We start from the raw sequence: 24,731 nt of genomic DNA, 5'->3' as shown, positions 1-24,731 counted from the left end.
TTATCGCTGCTTACGAACAAGTAAATCGAATATTTGAGGCACAGGGGTCCACTAATAAACTTCTTTGTGTGTGCAGCGGTTTGAATGGATAACGTACCGCGAAATAGTCTTGGTAGTGTGAGCTACACTCGAGTATCTTTTGACCCCCTTTTTTTTTCACACTGAGCGACCGGTTGGAACGCAGCATCGCACTGTTTCCTTTTGTTCAAAAGTCGGGTCGTCTGTGGTTTAAGCTCCGCTGCATAAGCAGTGAGAGGGAGCACCAGCATAAAAGATGAATACCAATAGCTACCAAAATCCGTAGAGCGCACAGTTGTTTCAGTACGTAGTTTCCTGAAACGCGTACCGCACCAGGAAACAGCAATACGACTTTTGGTGTGACTTTTCCCTCCTCCTCTTCCTTCTTTTTCTCATTTTGTTACGAACAGTTCATGATGTTGTCAGTTGTTGAGGGATTGCGGTGTCGGAGTAAAGTTAAACGCATTAAATTAACATATATATATATATTGACAAGTTATGTTTCCCACCCATTTGCTTGTTATTCAGCTTCCCTATAGGTTGATTGCCTATCTGTTTTCTTGTTGCGCGGGGTATATTAACACCTTTCCATCCACTTTTTGCTGAAATGTTACTTTTATTTTCCCCCTTATTTTTATTCGGTAGTTTCATTTCATTTACACGAAGCTTGCTTTTTGCTTGTGTGCTCCTTTTCGTTTTTTGCTTACGTTTTATACCGCTTTAAATGAGCATTCAAAAAAAGTTTGAGCTTACGGCAGAGGACCTCGACCGGGGGGTTCCGCAGTTCGCATGGGATCCCCATAGCTCAAAACTTGCAGTGTATTGCCCCAACGGGAAGGTGCGAATAATATCCTCTGAAGGAAAAGGACTTCACACTTTCTCTCTTCCCAATGTCTACCGGCTCGGGTGGGATCCTGCACGCGCTGTACTTGCCCTTATTCAACAGGACTCCAGTAATGTTTCTTTACTAATGAGCAATGAGGCCGGACCCGATTCTATAGATACCGGTCTTCAGGGGTTGTGTTTCATGGCATGGTCTCCTGTCGCTTCGCTTTTGGCAGTAGGCAACACAGGCGGCGACCTCATGGTAATAAATAGTGAGACAATGAAGAAAGTGCCTGTTACTGGAACCCATGACAATCGAATTATTGATGGCGTGTGGACAGCGAGCAACAACCTTGTGGTGATTGGGGAGGATCAGGTACTTTCCGTTTCTGACGCTGCTGGTAACGTTCAACAGCGGGTAACCGTAAAAAATGTCCCTTCTTCCCTTTCGGTGATTGATTTTCCAGGTCACGGTGATCCATCATCACTTGCCAACGTAGTTGCCTTGGTTAACTGTGGCACTGTGTTGGAGCACTACAACTTGGAAACTCTCCAACCTCACGTATTGACGTTTGATGCAAAACTTGGAAATATCACGGTGTGCAGGTGCCTTGCTGGAGGATTGACATGTGTGGGGTTTACTTCTGGTGCAATGGCCCTCGTTCAAATCAACCATCAAAACTCCAAGGTCTACGGTGTGACCCGACCGTTCGAGGATGCCGTGTGCGGCATGTCGTGCTCTGGGGGCTCCGGAACTTGCGTTGCCGTTGCTGGATCGAGCATCAAGTTCTTTTCTTTGGCTGACAAGCGAATAACTGAAATAAAATCAGATTCGATTCAGCTGGAGGGGGCATTAGGTGCACTACAGGACGTGCAACATAGTGGGAATGGAATGAACATAACTGTAGTTACTGACCAACCCCATTTAATCAGTTTCAAGAGGAGTGTGCCTGTCTCGAGTGTGGTGTGTGGACCAAATATTTATTCACTAACCGGATCGCGAACGGTAACGGTGAAGTCTGTCAAGGATGACCGTGTTGTCTTCACTGCGACATTAGACATGGATCCCACTTTGTTAGCTGCCTCACGGGATGTCTTAGCTGTGTGCTCTCGGAATACTGGTGCATACTACAAGGCCGGGGAAGGAGAGGCCAAATTGGTAAATACAGTGAATTACCCTTCAAATGTTTCTGCTCTGAAAGTGTCCAACAACCACGCGGCCGCGCTCTGTGACGGAAAGGTTCAACTGCACGAAGTGTGGAGCGGTGCGGATTCTATTACACTTCCGGAGAGTGGAGGCGCTGATGTTATTTCTATTGGGATAAGTGACTCCCTCTTCATGTACGCAACCCCAGAGAAAATTTTCATTGTCAATCTTGCTGACTACCAATGTGTGATGGAGCACACACCCACTACTGGAATTAAGCGAGCATTCCCTAATTTCAGCTGCACTCGGATAGCCCTCATCGACAAGTATGACGTTATGTTCATACTTAATCCTATAACACTTGTTTCCACTCAAACCGAAGGATTTGAGCAGGGGCACAAGGACATTTTATGGGATCAAGGTGACTACGGTGTGTTGGTATCTTACAACGCAAGCACGATGGTGACGTACGTTTACGCACCACATAGCCGATATGGGCCAACAGCCGAATCTGTGGTTGTCAAGGATTCAAAAACTGTCAATCTTATCACCAATATTCCAAATGGTTTCACTCCACTTGGTGTAATGAAGGGTACCGTAACGCTTCAGGGCCCATGCAACGCTGTAGAATCTCTCACACTGGCTTCGCATAACCGGGCCACTTCTCGTGTACCAAACTCGGAGGCGTTCTACAATAACTTTTCTTTGAATCACCTACGGTGGGCGTCCCAAAATATTAGTACACCACAAGAGGCTGAGGACTTGGCCGTGAAGGCACTGCACATGCTTGACGTTGAACTCGCCATCCGACTCTACCGGCAATTATCCCAACCGAGCCTCGTCATGTATATTGAGAGCATTAAACATATAAATGAAAAGAATCTCCTGATAGGACACGTCTCTATGATTATGGGGTACTTTAAAGATGCGCAGAACTTTTTTCTTCGTTCCTCGCAGCCTCTTTGTGCCTTACAAATGCGGCACGATCTCATGCAGTGGGAGCCGGCCTTGACTCTTGCGAAGCAGTTGGCTCCAGAGAAACTACCCATCTTATCTAAGGAATATGCTCAACAACTTGAGTACCGTGGGGAGTATGCGAATGCCCTTGAAATGTATAGGGCAGGTGAAATGGCAATGCCGAAGGGACATGCGAGTACCGAACTGACTGCTGCGCAGGGTGAAGTAAAGAAACATAATGCTGAGTGCTTGCAGGGATCAGCGCGATGCTTGTTACGCACTGGCGGAGTACAAGAAGGTGTGAAGTTGGCGGAACAGTCTAATGATTTGGCTTTTGTCACAGAATGCGCAGAAATTTTGGAAAGCCTCCGGCACTGCGACGAGGCTGCGCATTTGTACGAGAAGGCGCTGAATTTTGAGCACGCCGCGAAGCTGTATATTGTGGATGCACGAAACTTAAAAGCAGCAAGTCGCATCATCCCTCGCATTACATCTCGCAACATCATTGGCATGTTCGCTAAGGGAAAGGAGGAAGAAGGCGCATTCTCTGAGGCAGAGAAAGCGTATACACAGGCGGAGGACTGGGACAATGTGGTACGCATTAGAGTTGAGAAACTAAACAACTTGCAGGGTGCGTACGATATTGTCCGTCAGACGCGGTCGGTTGCTGCCGCGTCTGTTGTAGCAAACATGTGCAAAAAGCGTGGTGAGTTTTCTGTCGCCGTCGAGTTCTTTGTCCTTGCGAAGGCCTTCTTTGAGGGGTTTGAGCTGGCGAAGGAAAAGGGCTGCATGACTGCATTAGAGAGCGCATTGCTTTCACAAGTTCAGCTTACTGATGGTGTGGCTCCAGCTGCTAATCAAAATGAGTTTTCGGCCATAGCACGCCACTACGAGCAGAATGGCAAACCAGGGCAAGCGGGATTGTTCTACCACATTGCAGGCAATTTTCCGTATGCACTGAAGAACTACCTTGAGGCCGGTCAACCAGAGGATATTGAGAAGGCCATCGAGGTTGTCGGAAGGTCTCGAAGCGATACATTGACTAACAAACTTATTGACTATCTTATGGGAGAGACAGATGGGGAGCCGAAGGAACCATCGTATATTTTTAAGTTGTACATGGCCCTCGGGAGTTATGAAAAAGCTGCCAAAACATCTGTGCTTATTGCTACAAAAGAACAGGAGGTGGGGAGCTACATGGCAGCCCACAGGACACTCGTGGAGGCCTTCCGTATTCTCAGGGATAGAAAGATGCGTGTGCCCAACGACCTGCGACGGAGTCTTATGTTACTACACTCGTACGTGATCGTAAAGCACCTCATCAAGGTGATGAATGATGATGAAACGGCTTCCCGTATGCTCCTGCGCGTGGTACGGAACATCCAAAGGTTTCCGCAACACATTTCCACTTTATATACATCCACCGCATTGCAGTGCCTGAAAAGCGGTTTCAAGAAGTCTGCGTTTGACAACGCCTGCATCATTATTCAAAATGAGAGGTACAGAACTGAGTTAGATGACAAAAACCGGAAGAAGATCGAAGCCATAGTGCGCAGACGCGGTAAAGAGGAGTTAGAAGATCCCCAAGAGGATACGTCTCCATGCCCCTTCTGCGATGCCGGAGTGCTCGAGACGGAATTGGAGTGCGGATCCTGCAAGAATACGCTTCCTTTTTGCATTGTGACAGGGAAACACATGGTCAAGCAAAACTACTCTGAGTGCCCTGTGTGTCACTTCCCTGCTTTGTATACTTCGTTCATTACACTGTTGCGACAGTCTCAGGTGTGCCCCATGTGTGAGAACATGGTTGACCTGAATCAGGTGCAAAGACAAATCGATCCTGATTTGAAGACTCATCTTCTTTAGAGAAACTGTTTGTGGTGAGTGTGGGTAGGACATTGTGACACTTTTGTTTTGCCCTTTGCAAGTGCCAACACGGCAAATTAGAGAGTGGAACCGGAGTAAAGAAGGCTTTGAGGTAAGAGTAGGAGATGGAAGTAGAATGAGGAGAAAAAAAGGAGCTGAAAACAAAAGAAAGTTGGAAAGGAAGCATGCATATATCATTCAGGGAACTAAGGACATAGATGAGGTTTTTGTTTGTAAGGGAATCTGTATGAAGGGAATGTGGCTATCGGAAAGGAAAATGACTGATCGTATATATGCGTGTACGTTGAGAACAGGTTTATGGATCTTGTGGAGCCATTGCAGAACCATAATATTGTGAGTGCGGAGCAAGGGACTTATTTTCCTTCTGTGAACTCACTTCTAAGCTCAACAGTGAAAGAGCCCCCGCGTATTTTTGTTGTTGTTTTCATTTGGTGTCTGGTGTGTTGTTATTTGCCGCGGGTGTCGTGAATGACACTGATATATGACTATGTTTGTTGCTGAGCTACACAAATACCCGAGAGTGCTGGCCATGGTATAGGCGCGTGAAAATAGATCCCTTTGTTGTGGTGCTCCCTCCTTTAATTATTAAGCCTTCCCGCTCTCTCCGCTTCTCACACCTTTCCAAATCATCGTTTCGTTGCTTTCTCTCGGATATAACCTAAGGTTTTGCCGGCCGTTTCAGTAGACAAGAAGGAGATACAAGTGGGGACCGAAAACAATAAAAAAAAGCAAATAAGGGAGCATCAAAATTCGAAGGATCAAAAGTTGTAATCTGCTTCGGTAGGTTTGTCGCTATGACCAAAACGTGGCTACCACTCGAAAGCAATCCCGATGTGTTGAACGAATATCTGAAGAGTTTAGGGTTGACTAACCCAAAGGTGGCATTCAACGATGTGTTTGGCCTGGATGCCGAATTACTCGCCATGGTCCCCCGACCGATTTACGCGATGATTCTTTTGTATCCATTGTCAGATGGGATGGAGTCTGGAGATGCTGCCGCTTGTCTCAAGCAAAAATCTGAAATAGAGCAGTTTATGACGACAAACAAGTTCTTCTACAGCAAACAGACAATTTCCAATGCTTGCGGCACCATGGCTGTGCTCCACGCCGTTCTCAATAACACGGATGTTGTGGGCGACATGTTGGAGGGAAGCCCAATTGCTACACTTCTGTGGAGTACGAAGGATAAATCCCCCGAGGAAAATGCAAAACTAATCGAATCAGATTCCCTGCTTGACGAGGCACATGCATTGGCGTCAGCATCAGGTGTTACCGATAATCAGCCTCTCGACGCAGATATCGACCTTCATTTTACCTGTTTTGTAAAGATAGGTGATCGCTGTGTGGAACTTGACGGAAGAAAGCCTCATCCACTTCTTCATGGCCATTGCGTGGACGAGGAGAGTTTTGTAAAGTCATGCGTGGATGCGATTAAGGAGAAAATGGGTCGGGACCCACAATCTCCTCGGTTCAATATTATTGCACTGTGTGAGTCTTGCGAGTGAGCCAGTGAACCAAATATGCGTTGGTGGGAGCCACTGTTCGTGTCTGCCGCGTTGCCTACGCATATGGTGGCACCTGTGGTTTGATGGAAAGGTAGAGGTGGAGATGGTTACTCTAACCTCCGTAGGGGTCGTCCAGATGGTGTTGGGAGTTTGTCAAAATTCTTAGAGGGATTTGGCCTCAGCGTGGATAAATATTCATTCTTTAGTACACAATTGTGTCCCATGCGCTATTTCATGTGAAGGATTTTGCTGGGCGTTGGCACGGTGGCTTCTGTTAGTGTTGCATCGCGGGGTTTACTTATTGTTGTTCCTGTGATCATCATTGTTATTACTATCATTACTGTTGTTTTTGTGTCCGGCTTAACATTTATCAGTTTTTGGGGAGTTTGTTGGTGGCGAGAGGCATACCCAGTCATCAAGCAACGCAAAAACAAACAACAACAACAACACAATAACATGAAGTAGAGCCACCTCAGTAAATTGCTTATTGCTGTTTTTTCTTCAAATATTCTTTTTCTTCGGTTTCTTGCTTTTCAGGGGGACAGCATAAGGCCAAGTAGCCTCTACTTCTCTTTGTAGCGTTGGCTTCGAGGCTTCTTGATTTGAGAACTGTTATCTTCTGTGTGTGTGTGTGTGTGTGGGGGTGTGTGTGAGGTGTAAGGAGAGGAGAGGAAGGCCGATAGGGAAACAGAATAGTATGTGGCGTTTGTTATTTCTGCGACCCAGGTTGTTATTATTTCATGCGCAGACCCGAAATGTGGTGGTTTCGAGCCCCCCAGTGTCGTCTGTTCCTGACGCATCTCCGGCAGCCGCGGGGGCGGTGGTTTGCGCGTGTCCTTGTTCCCACGCGACAAATAGCGGAGGGTTGAAACTATCGTTGGCGGCTGTGATGTCGGATATTAAGTCACTACGAAAGAAATGGACAAGGGATTTTAGGTTGTGTATTTCTAGTGAACCAGCAGTTGTCATTGAATCATCAGCTGTTGGGGAGACCGCTTGGGCACCGTTAGTTGTTTTGGATGCGACCTCCATGTCTGATGGGCTAGTGAAGGCTGTTGATGCCAGCTTAGTTTCACACACTGAAAAGCAAAGTAGCGCGACGGTACTTGATCTGCGTGAGCGCGGGGAGGATATTTCTACTGCCAAACGGATGCTGGAGGAGCAGTTCCCCTCTTTGCGGCTGAACATTGACCACTCCAAAGGAACAGATCTTCAGGGAGTTGCTACCCATACAGTAACCGTGTCTCTAAATTCCCGTGACTCAGTTGATAAACTTTCCTCCGAAGAAAAGGCGGTCAAAAATGCTTTCTTCGGTGAATCCATTGGTGTTAGTTACTCGAGTACAGCGCGCCGAGCTATTTTCGAAGGATTCAAGGCAGCGGGCTTACCTCAACCCCCTCGGTACGCAGAGCGTAATCACAGCATTAGTGAGTTAAGTGTTTACATGGATATTATCCGCAACGCCACGTGTGAAGAGGTGAACATTGTTCCTACCAACATAGGGGATGGCCAGGTGCGCGTGAGCGTGCAGACACTTAGTGGCCGCCAGATAAGCGCGCTGACGGGTAAACACGAAAACGCTTTACCGATAGCCCTTTCGTGCGTGGAGAAGGCGGCAGATATCGTGAGTGCTGTGGCGACAGAGGGAGCAAGGAAGCGTATCGCGGACCACCCTGTTATTCTTGCTTTACCACCGAAAGGTATCAGACCTAAGGAAATCCTTCGACGACTACTTCACCATAGTTTCGGCATTGAGGAAGATCGGGTACTTTTCGTGACGCTGAGGAGCACTGGTGGGACTTTTGTCACTAATGTTGACGTGGAGTTGGGTTGGTGTAAGCCCTCGCCTGCGGGTGCTGCAACAGATGAACTGGAAACTAAAGCCACACCACCCGCTGTTGTTGTTACTGTCGCTAAGGCTGCGGGAGTTAACAAAAAAGCGGCTGAAGCGCTTGCCAGTATGTCAGCAATTCGGGAGTGCTTCCCGCGCGTCTTTGAAGAACAACTTGCCTTTCATCCAGAAGTAAGGGAAATCATGAGCACCACGAAGGCAACTGTGAATGACTCAATTTGCCCTCATGTATCAAAGGGGATTGTTGAACAACTGAGGTGGGCCGCACGTCGCCAGAAGAAGGAAATAGTTCTGGAAGGAGTGCAGCTGCTTCCAAACTCAGAGAATGAGTCACTTGGGATCCGGACGACAAGACCATTGTGGGCCACACAGCTTTTTATGGTTGATGAAGAGGGGTGTCGGGAGTTTATTTGCTTGGCACTCGATCAGAAGAAATCTGCGAGCGAGCAAAAGGCTATTGCGATTGCGTTATTTAAGCACTTCAAAGAGGAATGCCAAGATGGTGTACAATACGCAATGGATCACGGGCTCATCGACAAAAACGGTGATGTCTCTGGGTGTGAGGGAATTTATTCATCTGCCACTCCGTTGCCTAAAAGCGCTTTTGAGATGGCTGCAGAGTCGGATCCCTTTATCCAGAAGTTGCAACTGCTACCATCACAACCCATACTTGTGCCTCCACGGCAGTCGATGCTCAGTGTGTTCCGCCGTGGGATTCAATTGTATGTTGACATGCTGGGTGAAAAGTGTGGGAGTGACCGTGGTAGCGGGTCACTCAGTCTGGTGGAAAATGTTGAGCAGGTTGCGGATAATGGGCATTTCAAGGTTCAGTTGTACACCAAGTGGATTGGCGACGACACCAGCAAACTTCGTGAAACTCCGCATGAGATGAGTCCTTTAGGGGAAGCCGCCTATTCGGCCACGGCGGTGTCAGCACTCTTCACCGCTATGAAATCTTTGTTTGAAGAAGGAGGACTCATTGTATGTGCCTCCAGTGACGATGCGCAAATCAATGAAATCTGCTTGGAAACTTGGAGGCGGGTAGCGGCTCTTCCATCGCTTCCGCCTCAACTTCCCACACCAACCCCACTCGAAACAATTGCTGAATGTGTGATGACCAAATATGGTCTCTCAACAGAGTTGCGTATTTCTGGCGTCGGGAAGGCGATAAATGTGCAACTGTATGGTCGTTGTCCAACCTCTTTAAGTAACAGCAATATCAAGGAAGCGCCTCAGTTCTTTCTGGGTCATGGGCGTGGCAGTTCCTTACTCAAAGCAGCGGTGTCATGTTGTCAACGTGTTTTTGTCGAGCATATGCAATCCGACAGCCATCCTCTTGGCGTGATGGGAGCGGAGCCTCAAATTTCTGGTTCCGTGGGAGTGCGTGCGCATGGCAGTGGGTCCCTTCTCGCATCGAGAATAGAGGATGTCAAAAAGGAATTGGTTGACAATAAAACAGTTGCAGCTGATGCTTCTGTTCTTGTAAAGGTAGATGTTTGCTTCTCTCAATCGGAAAGAAAATACGAGGCATCGTTGTATGTGGTGGATGGGGCGCGCACCGTGGAGCTGGAGAGGATTTCCCCTGATGCGGATCTCATGATGTCTTTACTGAGGTTAACAGAGAGCATCAATAAGGAGATGGGGCTTCCCTCCATTGATAAAAACACAATAATGAAGAAATGTGACGACTCTAGGCAACTTATCGCATTGAAGAACCTTGTCGGATTTGCATACGGGTTTCCCGTAATTGTTGAGACTTCAATGAAGGATAGTTTATGGTACTGTCACATTAGTGTACTCCTCTCGGACAACATACATTACGGTATTGGCTACGCTGTCAGCAAACGCAAGAAAGATGCGGTGGAGGAAGCTGCTGCGGGGGCGATACACCGCTGCTTTGGGACCGTTACGAACCCACTAAAGAAAGGTGAGTCTCATGCAGAGGTGTCATCGTCTAATCCGTACTGTGGTTTCGTTTACGAAGGAAAGGGTAATGAATAAATATGCTTCATTTTATCTTACATTTTCTCTTTTTCTCTTTTTCTCTTCTTTTTTGTTGCTTCCCAGTGGCGTGAGATTACTCAGTTCTTCTACGGATCTGACCGCAGTGTGCGGATGGGTCACGAGTCGTGAAAAAAAAATTATCTTTTTTTTTTTTTGAACTGGAGTTCAAAGTCACTTGCTTGGGACGTTTTGTGTTTTGTTTTTAGGTGGAGAAGGGACAACTGGCTCTGCGTTTTTATGGTTAGTTATTGTGATTATCGATTAAGTTCATGTTTTGTAATACCGGCTGAAGCACTATTGTTCACTCTTCCATGAGAATGGGGAAAGAGGAAGGGTATGTGCAGGAGGAATTGCTTATTTCGCATGACTTTTAGGCGTGCTGATGTGTTCTTACAGATTTTTCCTTTCCGTCACTCATTTTTTTTTCCATATTTGACTGCTCGTTTGCATACCAATAGTTTAAAAAGATCACGAAATTGAGTTAAGAGGTGATGCTGCGCGCTTCGGCTGGTTCGATCAAACTAACAAATATATATGGGGCCCCATCTGGCGATGCGTATCACCCGAGCATACCAATGGCATACCTGCTGGAGATAGATGGTGTGCGAATTCTTATGGACTGTGGGTGGAATGATGGATTCGAAACCAGTTACCTTGATGCCCTTTTACCTTACCTTGGCGATCTCCATGCAGTTCTTTTTTCCACACCAGAACTCAGCAGTTGCGGCGCACTTCCTTTTGTGATGGAGCATATAACAGCGGAAACACACGTTGCTGCCGCTGGGGCTACAGCGAAAATGGGACTTCATGGCTTGCTGCATCCCTTTCTTTACCTTTTTCCTAACAACAATACATGGAAACTTCAGTCTGGAGTGGAGTTCGAAATGACAGTGGACAAAATATATAGTGCATTTCGTAGTGTACGGGAGCCATATGGTGGTAAGGTAACCATCCGTCATCGAGATGTTGAAGTGGAGTGTTTTCCCGTTTTTTCCGGACGGATGCTTGGAGGTTGCGGATGGCTCATAAAATATCAAATTGATGAGTTGTTTTATTGCCCTGATTTTTCCTTGAAGCCCTCGTACGCACTTAATCGGTTCGCGCCGCCAACGACGGCAACACTTTTGTTTATAGACGGCTCACCGTTTCATTTACTCGGTAATTCTGGAAAAAAATACGAGGAGCAGCTTAATGTGTTCATCCGGGAGGTGCTAAGCACGCTTCGTAATGGGAAGGATGTACTGGTTCCTGTCTCTGTACCTGGAAGAGGGTTGGAAGTGCTAACAATAATCATGCATCTCCTTACCGAGAAGGGAGGAGATAACTATTCAATTGTTCTCGCTTCCGTTCAAGCGGCCGAGGTGATTGGGAAAGCAAGCACGATGACGGAGTCTTTAAAAGATGAAGTGATTTTAAGTGAGCATCAACTCTTTGCAAATGTGATTACGTGCAAAACGGCACAGGAGGTAATGAGTGTAGCGGGACCAAAGGTGTGTCTTGCCGATGGGGAAACGTTGGACTATGGTGTAGCGGCTGATCTCCTGGAGTATTTTCTACAGAGTAGTGATGAGGATCGGGAGCATCTTATTGTATTTCCGTGGACACCCAAGCGGGATACAACTGCGTTTTCCGTAGCCGCAGCAGCGAAGGGAGATGCCATTAAGGTGCAGTACACCAGAAGGATCCCACTAAGTAAAGAGGAACTTGAGGAGTATTATCTAAGACTTGAATTGGAGTTGGAAGAGCAGCGGAGGGCTTTGGATGGAGGAGCGTATGAAGTGGCTCCACTTGAGGATATCGCCAGCGATAGCGGTGATGACGGCGATGAGAAGCAAAATGGAGATGCTGCACAAGGAAGTGGAGGAGGGGCGCAGAAGGTACAACAGTGTACGCCGGGACTTGTGCTTCCTGGTTACATGAGTTTCGTATCTAAACATCTTCAGTTTCCTATTCTCGAAACAGTTGGTTCGCTTAGCAGTGCTATTTTGAAGAAGATGGACTGCTCCTATGGTTTACCCATAGGTGACGAAATGCAGGCCCTCATGCGCCGAAAAGCACCCGCGCGTATTTACAGTGATGAAGGTCCTGATAACGTGCAGTTACACAACGACGCACAAGTTGAGGCGAACATTCCATCGAAAACAATGGTCGTCGACGCAGTTCACATAAAAAATGTTCGTGTTTTCATTACCGATCTCTCAGGTTTTGCAGATGCTGGGACGATACGCAGTTTGCTAAAGTCTCGTTTTACCTTTGCAAAGAAAATAGTGATGATACGCGGCACTACTGATGATCATCATTCCATGACCCAGTTTTGTCGGTCCGAGAAGGTAATGAAGTGTGGAGAAAACGTTTTCGTCCCACGTCCGTTGGGGACTCATTTGGAGCTGGCGACACATGTTTACTCGTATGTTGTCCAGTTGGATCCGCAGCTTGCCAACGCACTTCCGTCGGCGCTGCGTCGTGTTAAGGAGACACGGTCGAATGGGTTTTGGGATGTTGGTTGGGTGGACGGTTCACTCGTGCGTGCAGTTGTGTATAAAGAGAAGGATGAGGAGAAGGAGGAAGATGATCATGAAGAACTGCACCCCTCACAGCGCCGTCGGACGGAGGGCGGTACATCGACCGAAATGCGTGACAGCGTTTATACGCTTACGGCGCTTTCAAGTGACAAGGCTCAGCAATGCGCCCGTGAGCGTGAGATGAGGGGATTGCAGCGGGGTTTGTACTATCTTGGCGAAACCGACCTCCATAAGTTGCGTGATGCTGCTCGTAATGAACAAGGGATTAGGGGTGAGTTTCACAAGAGTGCTCCCATGCTCATTTTTGACAACGGCGTTTGTCTTCGCAAGAGTGTGAGCGGAAATGTATCGTTGTCTTCAATGGTGTCACCTTCCGTCTTCGGACTCAGGAAAACAGTTTACAAGCACTTTTCTCAAGTTCTGTGACGGAGACGAAGGTGATGAGGGAGTGTTACCACCATCGATTCACCACTTTCGTTTAGGGAACAACTCGGTCACTCGTCGTACTTTCTGCCAATAAAAAGTTGTGGTTAAACTGCTCCTGTTACCGTGAAGTGCGTTGCCTAGGGGCACAAATGATGGAACAATGCTCCATGTTTCTCGGCAAACCTTGTATACCCTGATGCCTTTCCCCTTCTATATGTTGTATGTATATTTTAATCCTTTTTTTTTCTCTGCTTTACGTTGTTAGATAAAATTCCATTCTCATCTTCCTCCGTGTCAGGTATGATTGAAGCGGACGTCATACGACTGAACATGGAAGTTGAAGCAGCAGCGGCGCGCAACGCTGACCTCTCGAGAGAAGTAGCACGGCTTACGGAAGAGCTGGCGAATTCGGGCCTTCACAACATGGAGCGAACCCTCGTGATTACGGAAGGTACTCAAACTGATTCAAGCATGCTGCGGGAAGTTGCTTTGGATTTGGACGATATTCTATTTGAGGTGAGTGAATTATTATTCCGGCTTTACCCCGCATCCTCTCTTGATTTGTCTGTTCGGCGAGATGCCCAATCGAGTCAGTTAAACGATCTTTCACAACGTTGTTTGCGCGAGGTTCGCTCACTTAAAGCTGCTTGGGAAATGAAGCTGGATGGTTACAACCAGTTTATTAGTAATATCCAAAGATCTCAAGTCGACTACCATAGATCTCTCGATTCGAAAGAGTCTCAGCTGCGTAGGAAACAACAGGAATGTGACGTCCTCGTCGGTGAGAATGCGCGGTTGTCAACCCTCTGTAGTGAATTAGAGAGTCAGTTGAAGACGACTCAAGAGGCAGCAACTCGGGCGGAGGAGCAAGTTGGCCGATTACTTCAACAAACTGCTGATCTCGAGGCAGAGCGACGTCGCTTACTGGATAGAGAAGCCGCTATGGCAAATACCCTCGTGGCACTACGGGCGGAGTGTGCCTTTAATCCCTGGTCAAGTTTAGTGGGTGTAAAGGAAGCAGCGACTACCATAGAAAGTAATGGGCAACTCCCGTCCGTGCGAGAACAGGCAGTGGCTGTAACTAAAGCACATATCAAACCACCGGGAGCAGTTTCTGCTCCTGATCTGGCGATGGCGTTTCAGGGGTTGGATTTGGATGGGCAACTTCCTCATATGTGCGTTGAACCTGAAAGTGTTGTTGATTATTATTGCAAAGTGAAGCATTCGTCCCCCACCAGGTCGTTGATGTGAAGGTTGGGGAGGCAGAACAGGTATTAGCTACGGTTTTGATTGGAAGGGGTGTTGTACGGTATTACTTTCCCATACCCAGCATGCTGGACGTATCCACGGCTTCGTCATTGTTAAGGAGTTTGAAACCTTCTTTTTAAAAAAAAAAATGCACCTTAGGAATCTATGGCGAATGAATGTGATTTTCACCTTTAATTTCCCGTTTTGTTGAGTCGAAAACCGTTTGTTTACTGCTCCTCCTCGTCCCCTATTGTGCTGGTTTAGTAACGTTCGCGAAAATAAAATTGCTTTTATCACCGTAGCGAAGGTTGGTATGGATGTTGATAGTGACAGGCGCGATGAATGGGCAAAATTGTTAGAATCGGGTGATGCTGTCTCCCTAATTACTGTGTTCCGTGAGACTTCTAGTTGCTCCGTATCATGTGAAAATACCTTACTGTCCATATCGGAGTTCCTGGAATCGTGCCTCTTTCAGTCTGCGCTTAAAGTTGATATGCACTCACTTTTTTCAGCTACCGAGTCACCCACGGAAGTAACCATGGAAAAGCCGGAAGAGGGTACTTTGGACTCACGAGAGGTTTTAACTGAGTTGCTTTCCATCGGATCAATAAAAAAGGGACGTGCTCTTGTTGCCTATCTGCGTGTTACCCGTGCAACCCTTCGCCAGTTATTTTTAGATACAATGAGGAGGAGGAGGAGAAGTTGTGGTTCCATAAGTGAGCAGCTGCGCATGACGCGAACTGTTTTAGGTGCATGGTTCCCTGAAGTAGAGAAGAACGTCTGCTATTGTGCTGCATCGTTAACGCTGAGGGATGCCACACCAGAACTGGTACGTACAACTAACACATTAGATGGCCGGAAGGAAGGGAAGGACATTGCTAACAGTGACGAGAGTACAGAGGAGGACGATCATTCAGAATGCTGCGTATCTGATTATCGGTTTGAAGCCTTAGAGGCACTATCGTATCTTGTATTGGATATTGTTTACCTGGTTGGAGACACGCGGAAGACAGTGCCTCTGCTATTGCTTCTGAGGGCAACGGTGGAGGCTGCACAACCATACACTGAGAATAGTACTTTTCTTCACAGGTCAGTTGGTAACTTAAAGGATTGGTCCTTCAAAGTGTGCCCCGCAACAGGGTCAAAAAGCCGTGATGTCCCGATAACTTCAGGGGCGGAGGGAGTCGCAGCACCAGTGGATTTAGCTGATGTCAAGGCAATACGGGAGGCAATCACTCTGGCGTTATTGCAATTAATTCCCGAGGGTGAATTAGTGACATTTCTCTCGGAACATGTGGGAGATATGTTTCATGGCGATTTGATGGAAAGTTTGTCCTATGACGACAGTGAACGTGGTTTAGATCCCCGTAGTAACAGGTTAGTGGCCACAGTTCATGATCTTAAGCGTGAGAGGGAATCCATATATATTTTGTCGGATGAGGATGACGAGGGTGAGCCAACATTTAATGGAGAGGGCGTTGCCCCTGTTAACTCTTATGTGTCTTTGCAAAGGGTTGGCGCCATGTTTTTACTGTGTGATTTGATGGCTACTGGTGACTCGTGTTCGTGTTTGTTGTTCTCCAACTCACCACAGACACTCTTGTTTCTTGCTGGACCCATGATTTTGGAGGCGATGAAGAACTCTTCGCTTACGGTGGTAATGACAGGGTTGACATTTTTGTCCATTATATTAACCTTCGTTACCCCGTACAGTATGCGTATATCTGGAGAGGATACGGCTGCGCCCCCTTCGGTTGCTGACACCGCAAACAAAGACGAGATGGGAGGTTCGTTGAAGTTTTCCACAAGAAAGTTTGGTCTCGTATTTGAGCTCCTAAAGTCTCTTATTAGCCTTTCGACAACGTGTCCAAGTGAAGGACCCCGTGTCATGGCCCGCGCTGTTTTTACTTTGATGATTCAGAGATGTTCCTTTGATCTTCGTTTGCGGACGTATTCCTCTTTTTTGGTTTTGACGCCTTTTGCTTCGGTTTGTTCGTTGGTTCTTCACGCCCTGCGGAATGAGTGGAGTAGTGACGATTGGCGAGCTGATCAGTCTAGTGGTACCAACTTTCTCCGGGATAAACTTCCATACTTTCTACTGCAAGCTCAGCAAAGTTGGTTGAGGAGACTTCAAGTTTCCGAGGCATCTTTTGTCGACCCCATGGTTCAGTCCGTTAATTTTGTTCGCTGCGTCATTGCCGAAGACTTCCGTCAGAGTTCAAATTATGCACTGTTTCGCCACAGCGGTAGTGAAGGTAAGATTCGAATCCCTGAGGCGGCTACTTCAGTTGAACGATGCAGTTCCTGGGAGCAATACCTCAGTTATTTTTTTAAAAATGTGGCATCGCACTTGCGAAAGTTGGCGGCGGATACTTCCGATGACTCAACACCTCGGATGGGAGTTGCTCAGATGTGCTCATTGTCGCCGTTAGACCGTTTTTCTCTTAATATCGCGTTGGATGGTGTGGAGGAACGAGTTGAAGTATTTGTACCTGAGAGATCTGGGGGCTAGTCTTAACATTTCGGAAAGTCTACCTTCTCTCGCTACCGTACACCGTTGAAGTTTTACAACACTATTCTTCTTTTTTTTTTTTTTAGAAAGTACGTGCATGTGTATGTGTGTGTATACTAATTGTGATGGACCATATTTTAAAATTTATTTTACTTTTTTTCCCCCCTTCAGTATTGACACAATTGGGACATTCGATCATACCTCTTTTGTCTTGTACGCGGCGAAGGTGAGAGCATAGGTATGATGCAGTCGGATATTGTTCCATATGTTGGGGAAATGGGAGATGTTCCCGATGCTTTGCGCATTACTCCTCTTAAGGATCGGAAAAGCAGTGTGTACCTCACAAAATACGAGGTGGCACGTATTATTGGCGAGAGGGCACGTCAAATTGTGAATGGAACGTCTGTTCTCCTGGAGAGTCAAAATGGATGTGGAACGGGAAATTCACTTGAGTTGGCGGAGGGTTGTGCCGACCCATTTGCGGCATCCGTCGATCCTATTCATATTACTAAGTTGGAGTTGTTGCAAGGGCGGATCCCCATGATTGTACGCCGCACGTGGCCAGATGGGAGGACGGAAAATATTCCGGTTAATGAACTTAAGGTGGATAAAATGCTGCTGGACGTTCAGCACTGAGTGAGTGTTGTGGGTATCCCTTAATGTTGTTGAAGTGCGTTTGAGTCAGCGCGTAATGAGTAATTACTAAACCAAAGTTACGACATGTGCCTTCCTTCTTCCGTCTTTTCTTAATTATCCATTGTTGGGGATGCGTTACCACATGCATTATGACCACCCTTGTTGAGTGTTTTCCGCTTTTAATATATCTGCTGCGTATCCCTCTTTCTTTTTTCATCTAATTAATTATTAAACATTTCCCCCTCATTTCTCACAAATAAACATGTATATGTGGTGTATATTATTCATGTTACATGACAGGACACGTGAAGATGGCGATGCGGCGTTTGTCTTGCTCGGTGCAACCGATTACTTTTCGCAACGCTGTGATTGTTGGTTTGATTCGGTACATCAAATTTCGGCAGGACGTACGCAATGTGGCTGTCATCGCGCATGTTGATCATGGCAAAACCACATTGGTTGACGAAATGCTGAAGCAATCCGGAACACTTGTGGAGGCTCGCAACCGTGTGATGGATAGTAAAGACCAGGAGAAGGAACGAGGAATTACTATTCTTGCAAAAAATACTGCTATAATACTCCCATCGAAGGGAGATGAACCCCAGAGGCGAATTAACATTGTGGATACTCCAGGTCACTTGGACTTTTCCGGGGAGGTGGAGCGGGCTCTACAGATGGTGGAGGGGATTATTCTGCTGGTTGATGCAAAGGAAGGCGTACGACCCGGAACTCGTTATGTTCTTCGCAAGTCGCTTGCAATGCGACTGAAACCAATTGTTTGTTTGAACAAAATTGACAAGGATGACACTAATATTAAGAAAACGGAGGATGGTGTTCAGGACCTCTTCCTCGAAACGGCCGAAGATGACTCTCAGTTGGATATGACATTTCTTTATGGTTCCGGTCGTAATGGGTACATGAACGACACACCAAAAAAAGAGGGAACTCTAAGCCCTCTTTTCGAGAAGATTTTTGACGTCGTTCCCGCACCCACCGAAGACGATGACGCGAAACTTCAACTGTTGGTGTCACAGGTCGAGGTTGACGAGTCCACAGGACACAAAACGGCTATCGGTCGTATATTCAAAGGATCCGTTTCTGTGGGAGACATTGTTACTGTTGCACTTGAAGCGGAGCAGGTCGATGCGCTCGTCAAAAGTATTCAGTTATATGTTGGAATGGAGAAGATCAATGTTCAGACGGCAGCGTTCGGTGACATTTGTGTGTTAAACTTGCAAGAACCCATTGGACAAAAGGTTCCTGTGAGGATTGGCTCGACGGTTTGCTCGCAAGGCGTTGTTGACAGGTTCCCATATCGTAAACCCGATGAGCCAACTTACAGCCTCGTTATGCAGGCCAGTGAAGCAAGTTGGCGCAAGAAAGAGGCAAATGAACAACTAGGGACTATTGCTGTTCTGCAAAAGCGATTGGAGCGCGAGGCGTTAGTAAATACGGCGTTACAACTCGTAGGCCTTGGGTCACCGCACATCAAGTTAATGGGGCGTGGACCCCTCCATCTTTCTGTTATTATCGAAGACATGCGTCGTGAGGGTTATGAGTTTGAGGTTCAGGCCCCACGCATCGTAACAAAGACCATTAACGGTGAAATGTGTGAACCGTATGAGCGTGTTACACTTGAGTTTCGGGAGAATCTTGTGGGTGACATGGTGTCGTTTTTTAGCTCAAAAATGGCTGAGATTGGTGAGATTACACAGCTCTCTGACGGTCGTGTTTGCATGGAATGTCTCATGCCTGTCCGACTTTTATCGCATGTGCCACTTCGCTTTCACACACTTACAGCAGGTGATGGTGTGCTAAACCACAGTTTTGATTCATACAAGCCAATGACTGCCGCTGAAACGGGTCGGGAGACGGGTGCTTTAGTCGCTACTGAGGATGGTGAAGTAACGGATTGGTCGTTAGCCGGGCAAGCTCAGCAGGGCCGCTTTTTTGTGCTTCCGGGTGATTCGGTTTATTATGGACAAATCGTTGGGGAGAATACCAAGACATTATTTCAAAATCTTGGGATAAACGTGTGTAAACGCAATGAGCAGTTGGGTGGGATGCGGGCAAATGCGAATGATAAGGCTGGTAGACGCAAATCATCCTATGCAGCAACACGTGCCACATTTGAGGAGTGTATCGCTTGGGTAACCGATGAAGAACTTGTCACTGTCACACCAAAGTCTATACGGATGCGATTACCTAACTTTAATGGTAAAACGACAATGCGCAACGCTACCAAAAGGAAATGATGCAAAGAATTTTGTTTTGCCATTTTTTGTTTCTGAAACCCGTTTCCTTTGGCCGGTTTTAAAAATGTGTAGCAGAGCCATTTGTTAGCATCACATGATTCACATTAAAATCACAGGAGGTGCACAAAACAGTGAGAACTGGTGGTGTATATATATATATATATTTCCTTCACAAAGTTTGATTTTGGATCCGCGTTTCTCCTTTTTTTTTTTTTTGGTATAAACACGCCATAGCGAATACACACTTTGTTTCGAGCAGGAGGAGGATGATGAGAGGGGGGCGCCATCTACTAGGCGGTTATGCAGCAGATCCCAACAACAAAATGTTACTGCTTGACGGAAGTAGTCGAAACAAAAAGCCAATGTGACGATTACTTCGTGTACATTTGTTTTGCTCTGTTAAATATATATTACCGCAGTACAGATATGTTGAGGGGTTGTGTATATGTCGTTTTGAAGGACAGATTAATTAGTGTTTATTTCAAAGCTGCTTTTGTTGGTGCTTACCTTTCATTAGATTTTTTTTCGTGAAGGGGATGGAGGAACCGCGTGGTCTTCGTTTTTTTCCTTTTTTTGCTCCACTGCGTTACGTTTGTGTGTATCGTTCGGCGCTTGGGGCGTACAAAAGGGGTTTAGGAGGGAAAGGAAAAAAGGGGAGAAACTGAGCTGGACTGTTACGTTTTTCATTAATGATTTTAACGTGTCGGTATGCAACCTGTTTTGACTTTTTCTTATTTTTTTATATATGTTTCATCCTTTGTTCTATCACCTTCTGCGAATTTGCTAGTTTCAAATGTGTTTGTTCAAATAAAGCGAGGATTGACTACTCTATTTTTTTTTCTTTTTGTCGCTTCTTTTTTTTTTTTTTACACAGAGACTGCAACTCAACACTGTGCGGCAGAGCGTTGCGTGAGGGGAAAATAAGTAAAGAAATAAATATTAGTATTGGTGTGCTATGTTATCTCGCACGGTTCCTGGACTCTTCGCGAGGTGCTCCGTCTCTCGTATGAAAGTAATGGTTGGAGTTAAACGTGTTGTGGATTATACGGTGAAAGTACGCGTGAGGAATAACAAAATACAAACCGAATCCCTCAAGATGAGTATAAATCCCTTCGATGAAATTGCCATCGAAGAGGCTGTGCGGCTGAAGGAAAAGAAAATAGCAACAGAAGTAATTGCAGTAACTGTTGGGAATAAAAAGGCCGAAGAAGCCCTCCGAGTTGCAATGGCACTTGGTTGTGACAAGGCCATTCACATTATTACACCTGATGGAGCTAATGGTGAAATTGAATCTCTTGCTGTGGCTAAGCTTTTCAAGAAACTTCACGAAGAATTTAAACCTGACCTTTGGATTTTAGGAAAACAAGCAGTGGATTGGGATCTCGGCACCACCGCACAACTACTCGCAGGTCTTTTGAATGTACCGCAAGGGACTTTTGCATCCGAAATTAATATCAGCCGTGACGGTGTTATAAAAGTTACACGCGAGGTGGATGTGGGACATCAAATGGTGGAACTTCAAATGCCGTGTGTTGTATCGGCTGACCTCCGTCTCAATACTCCGCGCCTTCCCAAACTTCCCAACATCATGAAGTCACGCAAAAAACCGATTGATGTGCGTAACGTACTCGAGATGGGTGTAGACGTGACCCCTCGTCTTATTTGTGAAACTGTAAAGGAACCACCAGTGCGTCAGGTTGGGATGCAGGTAAAAACAGTTGAGGAATTGTACGAGAAACTCCACAATGAAGCTAAAGTTATTTGATGTTCTGCGGAGGGTGAGAAACCAATTTCTTGACGGCAGTGAGGGAAAGTCAAATTGGGTGCGTGCACACGTGTGTTTTCGTGCATGTGTAAATGTGGAAGCAATGAGATATGAAAAGTACAAGGAGGGAAAATTTGCGTTCGAATGCCTCCTTTTTTTTTTTTTATCGTTCTATGGATCCTTTGTAGTGTCCATAAACATAGTTCATTATATAAAATACCGGTGGGGACACCATTTCTTCTTTATTTTTTCTTTTATTTCTCTCCTTCTCGTCATGCTTCTACGATTTTCGTCACCTTTTATTCCTTTCCAAATGTGAGCAACTGACCCCACATTATGTGCTTTCCTTTTTCCTGACCTCCCCGTGTTGCCTTTTTTCCTTTCTACTTTATTTTGTTACAAACCTCTTCTCTGATATTAAAGCCTCGAGGGAAGTTGTGCTGCGTTATTGTTTTGATCGCATGAGATGGTCTGCAGTGTTATGTAAAGTGTCAAAGGTTCCTACACGTAGTGTTATTCCCGCGGATGCACTCCGTTATCATCCCCGATATTCGGTGCCTCGAAAGATGGTCCTGAGCAATACTTTTAATGTTGTTGGCGAAAACAACAGGTACACTTCTCTAAAACTCATTTTGGAAAAACTCAGTGGGCACGTCGGTCGGAGACAATACAAAATGCTTTGTAACTTGGAAAAGCACTACGACAAACTGAAGGATGAGGGTATTGATTGGCATGAACTCAAGTGGTTGAGCCGTGAGGAACTTATTGTACTTTTCGATAAGGTGTTGCATCTCACACGCACGGAACGCGCGGCTCTCCTTCCCGCAATTGAAGCGAAGGTGTGTGGCGTCCTCCGGCAAACCGACTCAAGGCACTCCACCGTCGTTTGTATGAATCGAGGAAATGCAAATCATGGATGGCGTTGTGGACGTAATGGACATACCAATGATGTTTACTTTGAGGGAAAGGCGAAAGCAAATACCGCGGCACTTCAGTTGTGTAGGCGATCATCTGTTAGGAGTGTTGAGCGCTCTGGTGTACTTGTGGAGGTCCGTTCCGAGCCAGATTTCTCTGTTGTTGGTCGCTTTGATCATTCCCTCAGCCCGCGTGTTTGGAGCACACCGGAAAATCCAACTTTTCAAGTAACTACAATTGGATATGAGTTTCGTGTCCACCAGGAGGATCCACGCGTGATTCCGCAAATTGTGGAGGCGGCTGAGGAATGGGAACTTCATGCAAATATCACAAAACAGGTTATATGGGAAATGTTAGAAATGTATGCCGTGGAAAGGGACCGGCAACCACTCGATCTGAAACCAGGTGAAATGGGTGATCCCGACATTCCCAGCCGTCACGCAACAGCTTTTAACGTTCAAGTTGTGCCGCCGTCGTCTGAGGGTGATGAAGCGATACAAGTGGTGGAGCAGCGGATTGTGCGAGCAGATGGAAGCGAAGTGCCATGGTTTCAGGAGCCGCCTCCACAACTGTTTTCTGGTGGTATTCCTGTGATTTTACCATTTGCACCGTCTATTATCGTAAAAAGTACATTCCGTCAGGTAACTCGGTCCTCAGCGCAGGACGTGACGCGTCAGTTATTGCAACCAGTTGTTGATGTTACTTGTTTTCTTCACCCTAATGTTTGTTTTTGGTGGAATGCAGAAGATGAACAGCGATGCCTCGGTCACATTGTTGACTACGCCAAACGTATTCCCTTTGCATTACCCTTCAATCTCTATTTCCGTGTGAATCTCTCAAAGGATTTGCGTGGTGTACAAAACTACACGGAAGAGTTGGGGAAGCGGATGAGTATGAAGGCCCATTATTTTAACCTTCGAAGTTATGGAGTGCGATAGGCTGACACTGCCACCTGCTTCAATGCGTTTTTATTAATCCTCTTCTATTGTGAGGAAGTATTTATTACAATTTTTTTGTTTTTACCGCAGTGCTTTGTCATGGTTTGTCGTTGCATTTCATCATCATATAATGCCTACTTTTCTGTTCGTGTTCTGTCACGCATGTGTGTGTTCGATGATCCCTTTTTTTTTTCCTTTTCTTGATTGTCATTATCATCAACGGTTATTTCCGCTCCCTATTCGATCAATAGTAGATTTTAAGCTTTTTTTTTTAGAACCGAATTAAGCCGGAGCAACCCCGACACACAAAACAAAAAAAAATTTTTTTTTTAAAAATGCCTTTAAGCCCTACAAGGATGATTCGCGTTAAGGCCCAGAAGCAAAACAGCCAAATCAGCATGCCACGACTCTCTGATGAGGAAAAGAAAAAACTACGCGAGAAGCGTGAAAATGCCTCTGCATTGCCCAGTTGGCTTGGCGCCACAATTTTATTTATTGTTCTCGGTTCAACGGTGGTTCAAATATATTTTACCATTACTTCCCATAGGGGCGGTGTGGTTGAGTGAATTCCGGAAGTGGAGTTTTTTGACGAAGCGTTTCAAATGACCAGCAACGGGAAAATAACAAAGCCGGTTCATCGCCTTCACTCCGTTTTGGTTATGTTTTATAATTTGCAGCGTGTCGGAACTCCCGTAACGGAAGTAAATTAGGAACGAAAAATGAATGTTTAAAAAATAAAAAAAAAAGAAAATGATAAGAAAACAGGAAGGGTAGAGTTGTAGGGGTTCACATAATGGTTGGATGGAAGGATTGTACCCCCTTTTTTTGTTACTGTTGTTATTGTTTTCGTCTTGATTTCCACTTTCCTTTTTTTTTTAATTTACTCGAAAAAAAAAAGAAACAATTAGAGAAAAACAAAATGGATATATGTTAGTGCTTGCTTTTTTGTTTGATTTGTTGGGGTTGTGTAGGACTGCGATAAATATTTCTTAATTTGCATGAAGCACCGAGCACTTGAAGAAAGAATTATCCCTGTCCATGCGTCTGCACCTTCCCTTCCCTATAAGGAAATATAAATGCACATAACAGTTTATTTTAATATATTATATATATATATATATATATATATATATATATATATTTGCATTTCACTTCACGCGTCGTGTCACCCTCAACGGCACTACCAAAAGCATTCGCCATAACTATGTTTGTTGTTGTTCATACAAATATGTAAATATATATATATAATATTCAAGTATATGTATTTATTTCATTATGTTTTATTTTTTCCCCCTTGTTGTATTTTTATTTTTAAAAAG

The 24,731-nt window shown here is 45.8% G+C and overlaps 10 protein-coding genes across 10 annotated transcripts; all 10 read left to right on the top strand.

Moving 5' to 3' along the window:
- Positions 1 to 988: 988 nt before the first annotated feature.
- Positions 989 to 4,813, top strand: TbgDal_XI130 (hypothetical protein, conserved; the record flags this gene model as incomplete). The annotated part of the gene is made up of 1 exon (XM_011780860.1): positions 989 to 4,813. One exon carries the CDS (start codon positions 989 to 991, stop codon positions 4,811 to 4,813), a length of 3,825 nt encoding a protein of 1,274 aa, XP_011779162.1.
- An 815-nt stretch (positions 4,814 to 5,628) lies between these two features.
- TbgDal_XI120 (ubiquitin carboxyl-terminal hydrolase, putative) lies at positions 5,629 to 6,339 on the top strand (the record flags this gene model as incomplete). Its single annotated transcript, XM_011780859.1, has 1 exon — positions 5,629 to 6,339. One exon carries the CDS (start codon positions 5,629 to 5,631, stop codon positions 6,337 to 6,339), a length of 711 nt encoding a protein of 236 aa, XP_011779161.1.
- A 697-nt stretch (positions 6,340 to 7,036) lies between these two features.
- On the top strand, positions 7,037 to 10,192 carry TbgDal_XI110 (hypothetical protein, conserved; the record flags this gene model as incomplete). The annotated part of the gene is made up of 1 exon (XM_011780858.1): positions 7,037 to 10,192. The coding sequence occupies one exon, from the start codon at positions 7,037 to 7,039 to the stop codon at positions 10,190 to 10,192; it is 3,156 nt and encodes a 1,051-aa protein (XP_011779160.1).
- A 494-nt stretch (positions 10,193 to 10,686) lies between these two features.
- On the top strand, positions 10,687 to 13,143 carry TbgDal_XI100 (hypothetical protein, conserved; the record flags this gene model as incomplete). Its single annotated transcript, XM_011780857.1, has 1 exon — positions 10,687 to 13,143. One exon carries the CDS (start codon positions 10,687 to 10,689, stop codon positions 13,141 to 13,143), a length of 2,457 nt encoding a protein of 818 aa, XP_011779159.1.
- Positions 13,144 to 13,443: 300 nt separating this feature from the next.
- On the top strand, positions 13,444 to 14,394 carry TbgDal_XI90 (hypothetical protein, conserved; the record flags this gene model as incomplete). The annotated part of the gene is made up of 1 exon (XM_011780856.1): positions 13,444 to 14,394. One exon carries the CDS (start codon positions 13,444 to 13,446, stop codon positions 14,392 to 14,394), a length of 951 nt encoding a protein of 316 aa, XP_011779158.1.
- A 310-nt stretch (positions 14,395 to 14,704) lies between these two features.
- Positions 14,705 to 16,903, top strand: TbgDal_XI80 (hypothetical protein, conserved; the record flags this gene model as incomplete). Its single annotated transcript, XM_011780855.1, has 1 exon — positions 14,705 to 16,903. The coding sequence occupies one exon, from the start codon at positions 14,705 to 14,707 to the stop codon at positions 16,901 to 16,903; it is 2,199 nt and encodes a 732-aa protein (XP_011779157.1).
- A 276-nt stretch (positions 16,904 to 17,179) lies between these two features.
- TbgDal_XI70 (DNA-directed RNA polymerase subunit, putative) lies at positions 17,180 to 17,539 on the top strand (the record flags this gene model as incomplete). Its single annotated transcript, XM_011780854.1, has 1 exon — positions 17,180 to 17,539. The coding sequence occupies one exon, from the start codon at positions 17,180 to 17,182 to the stop codon at positions 17,537 to 17,539; it is 360 nt and encodes a 119-aa protein (XP_011779156.1).
- A 293-nt stretch (positions 17,540 to 17,832) lies between these two features.
- TbgDal_XI60 (elongation factor, putative) lies at positions 17,833 to 19,794 on the top strand (the record flags this gene model as incomplete). Its single annotated transcript, XM_011780853.1, has 1 exon — positions 17,833 to 19,794. One exon carries the CDS (start codon positions 17,833 to 17,835, stop codon positions 19,792 to 19,794), a length of 1,962 nt encoding a protein of 653 aa, XP_011779155.1.
- A 955-nt stretch (positions 19,795 to 20,749) lies between these two features.
- Positions 20,750 to 21,559, top strand: TbgDal_XI50 (electron transfer flavoprotein, putative; the record flags this gene model as incomplete). The annotated part of the gene is made up of 1 exon (XM_011780852.1): positions 20,750 to 21,559. The coding sequence occupies one exon, from the start codon at positions 20,750 to 20,752 to the stop codon at positions 21,557 to 21,559; it is 810 nt and encodes a 269-aa protein (XP_011779154.1).
- Positions 21,560 to 22,020: 461 nt separating this feature from the next.
- TbgDal_XI40 (hypothetical protein, conserved) lies at positions 22,021 to 23,412 on the top strand (the record flags this gene model as incomplete). The annotated part of the gene is made up of 1 exon (XM_011780851.1): positions 22,021 to 23,412. The coding sequence occupies one exon, from the start codon at positions 22,021 to 22,023 to the stop codon at positions 23,410 to 23,412; it is 1,392 nt and encodes a 463-aa protein (XP_011779153.1).
- Positions 23,413 to 24,731: the final 1,319 nt, after the last annotated feature.

This window comes from Trypanosoma brucei, chromosome 11 (assembly GCF_000210295.1).
Source record: "Trypanosoma brucei gambiense DAL972 chromosome 11, complete sequence".
NCBI lineage: Eukaryota > Euglenozoa > Kinetoplastea > Trypanosomatida > Trypanosomatidae > Trypanosoma > Trypanosoma brucei.
This window is presented reverse-complemented; position numbering and strand designations above follow the sequence as displayed.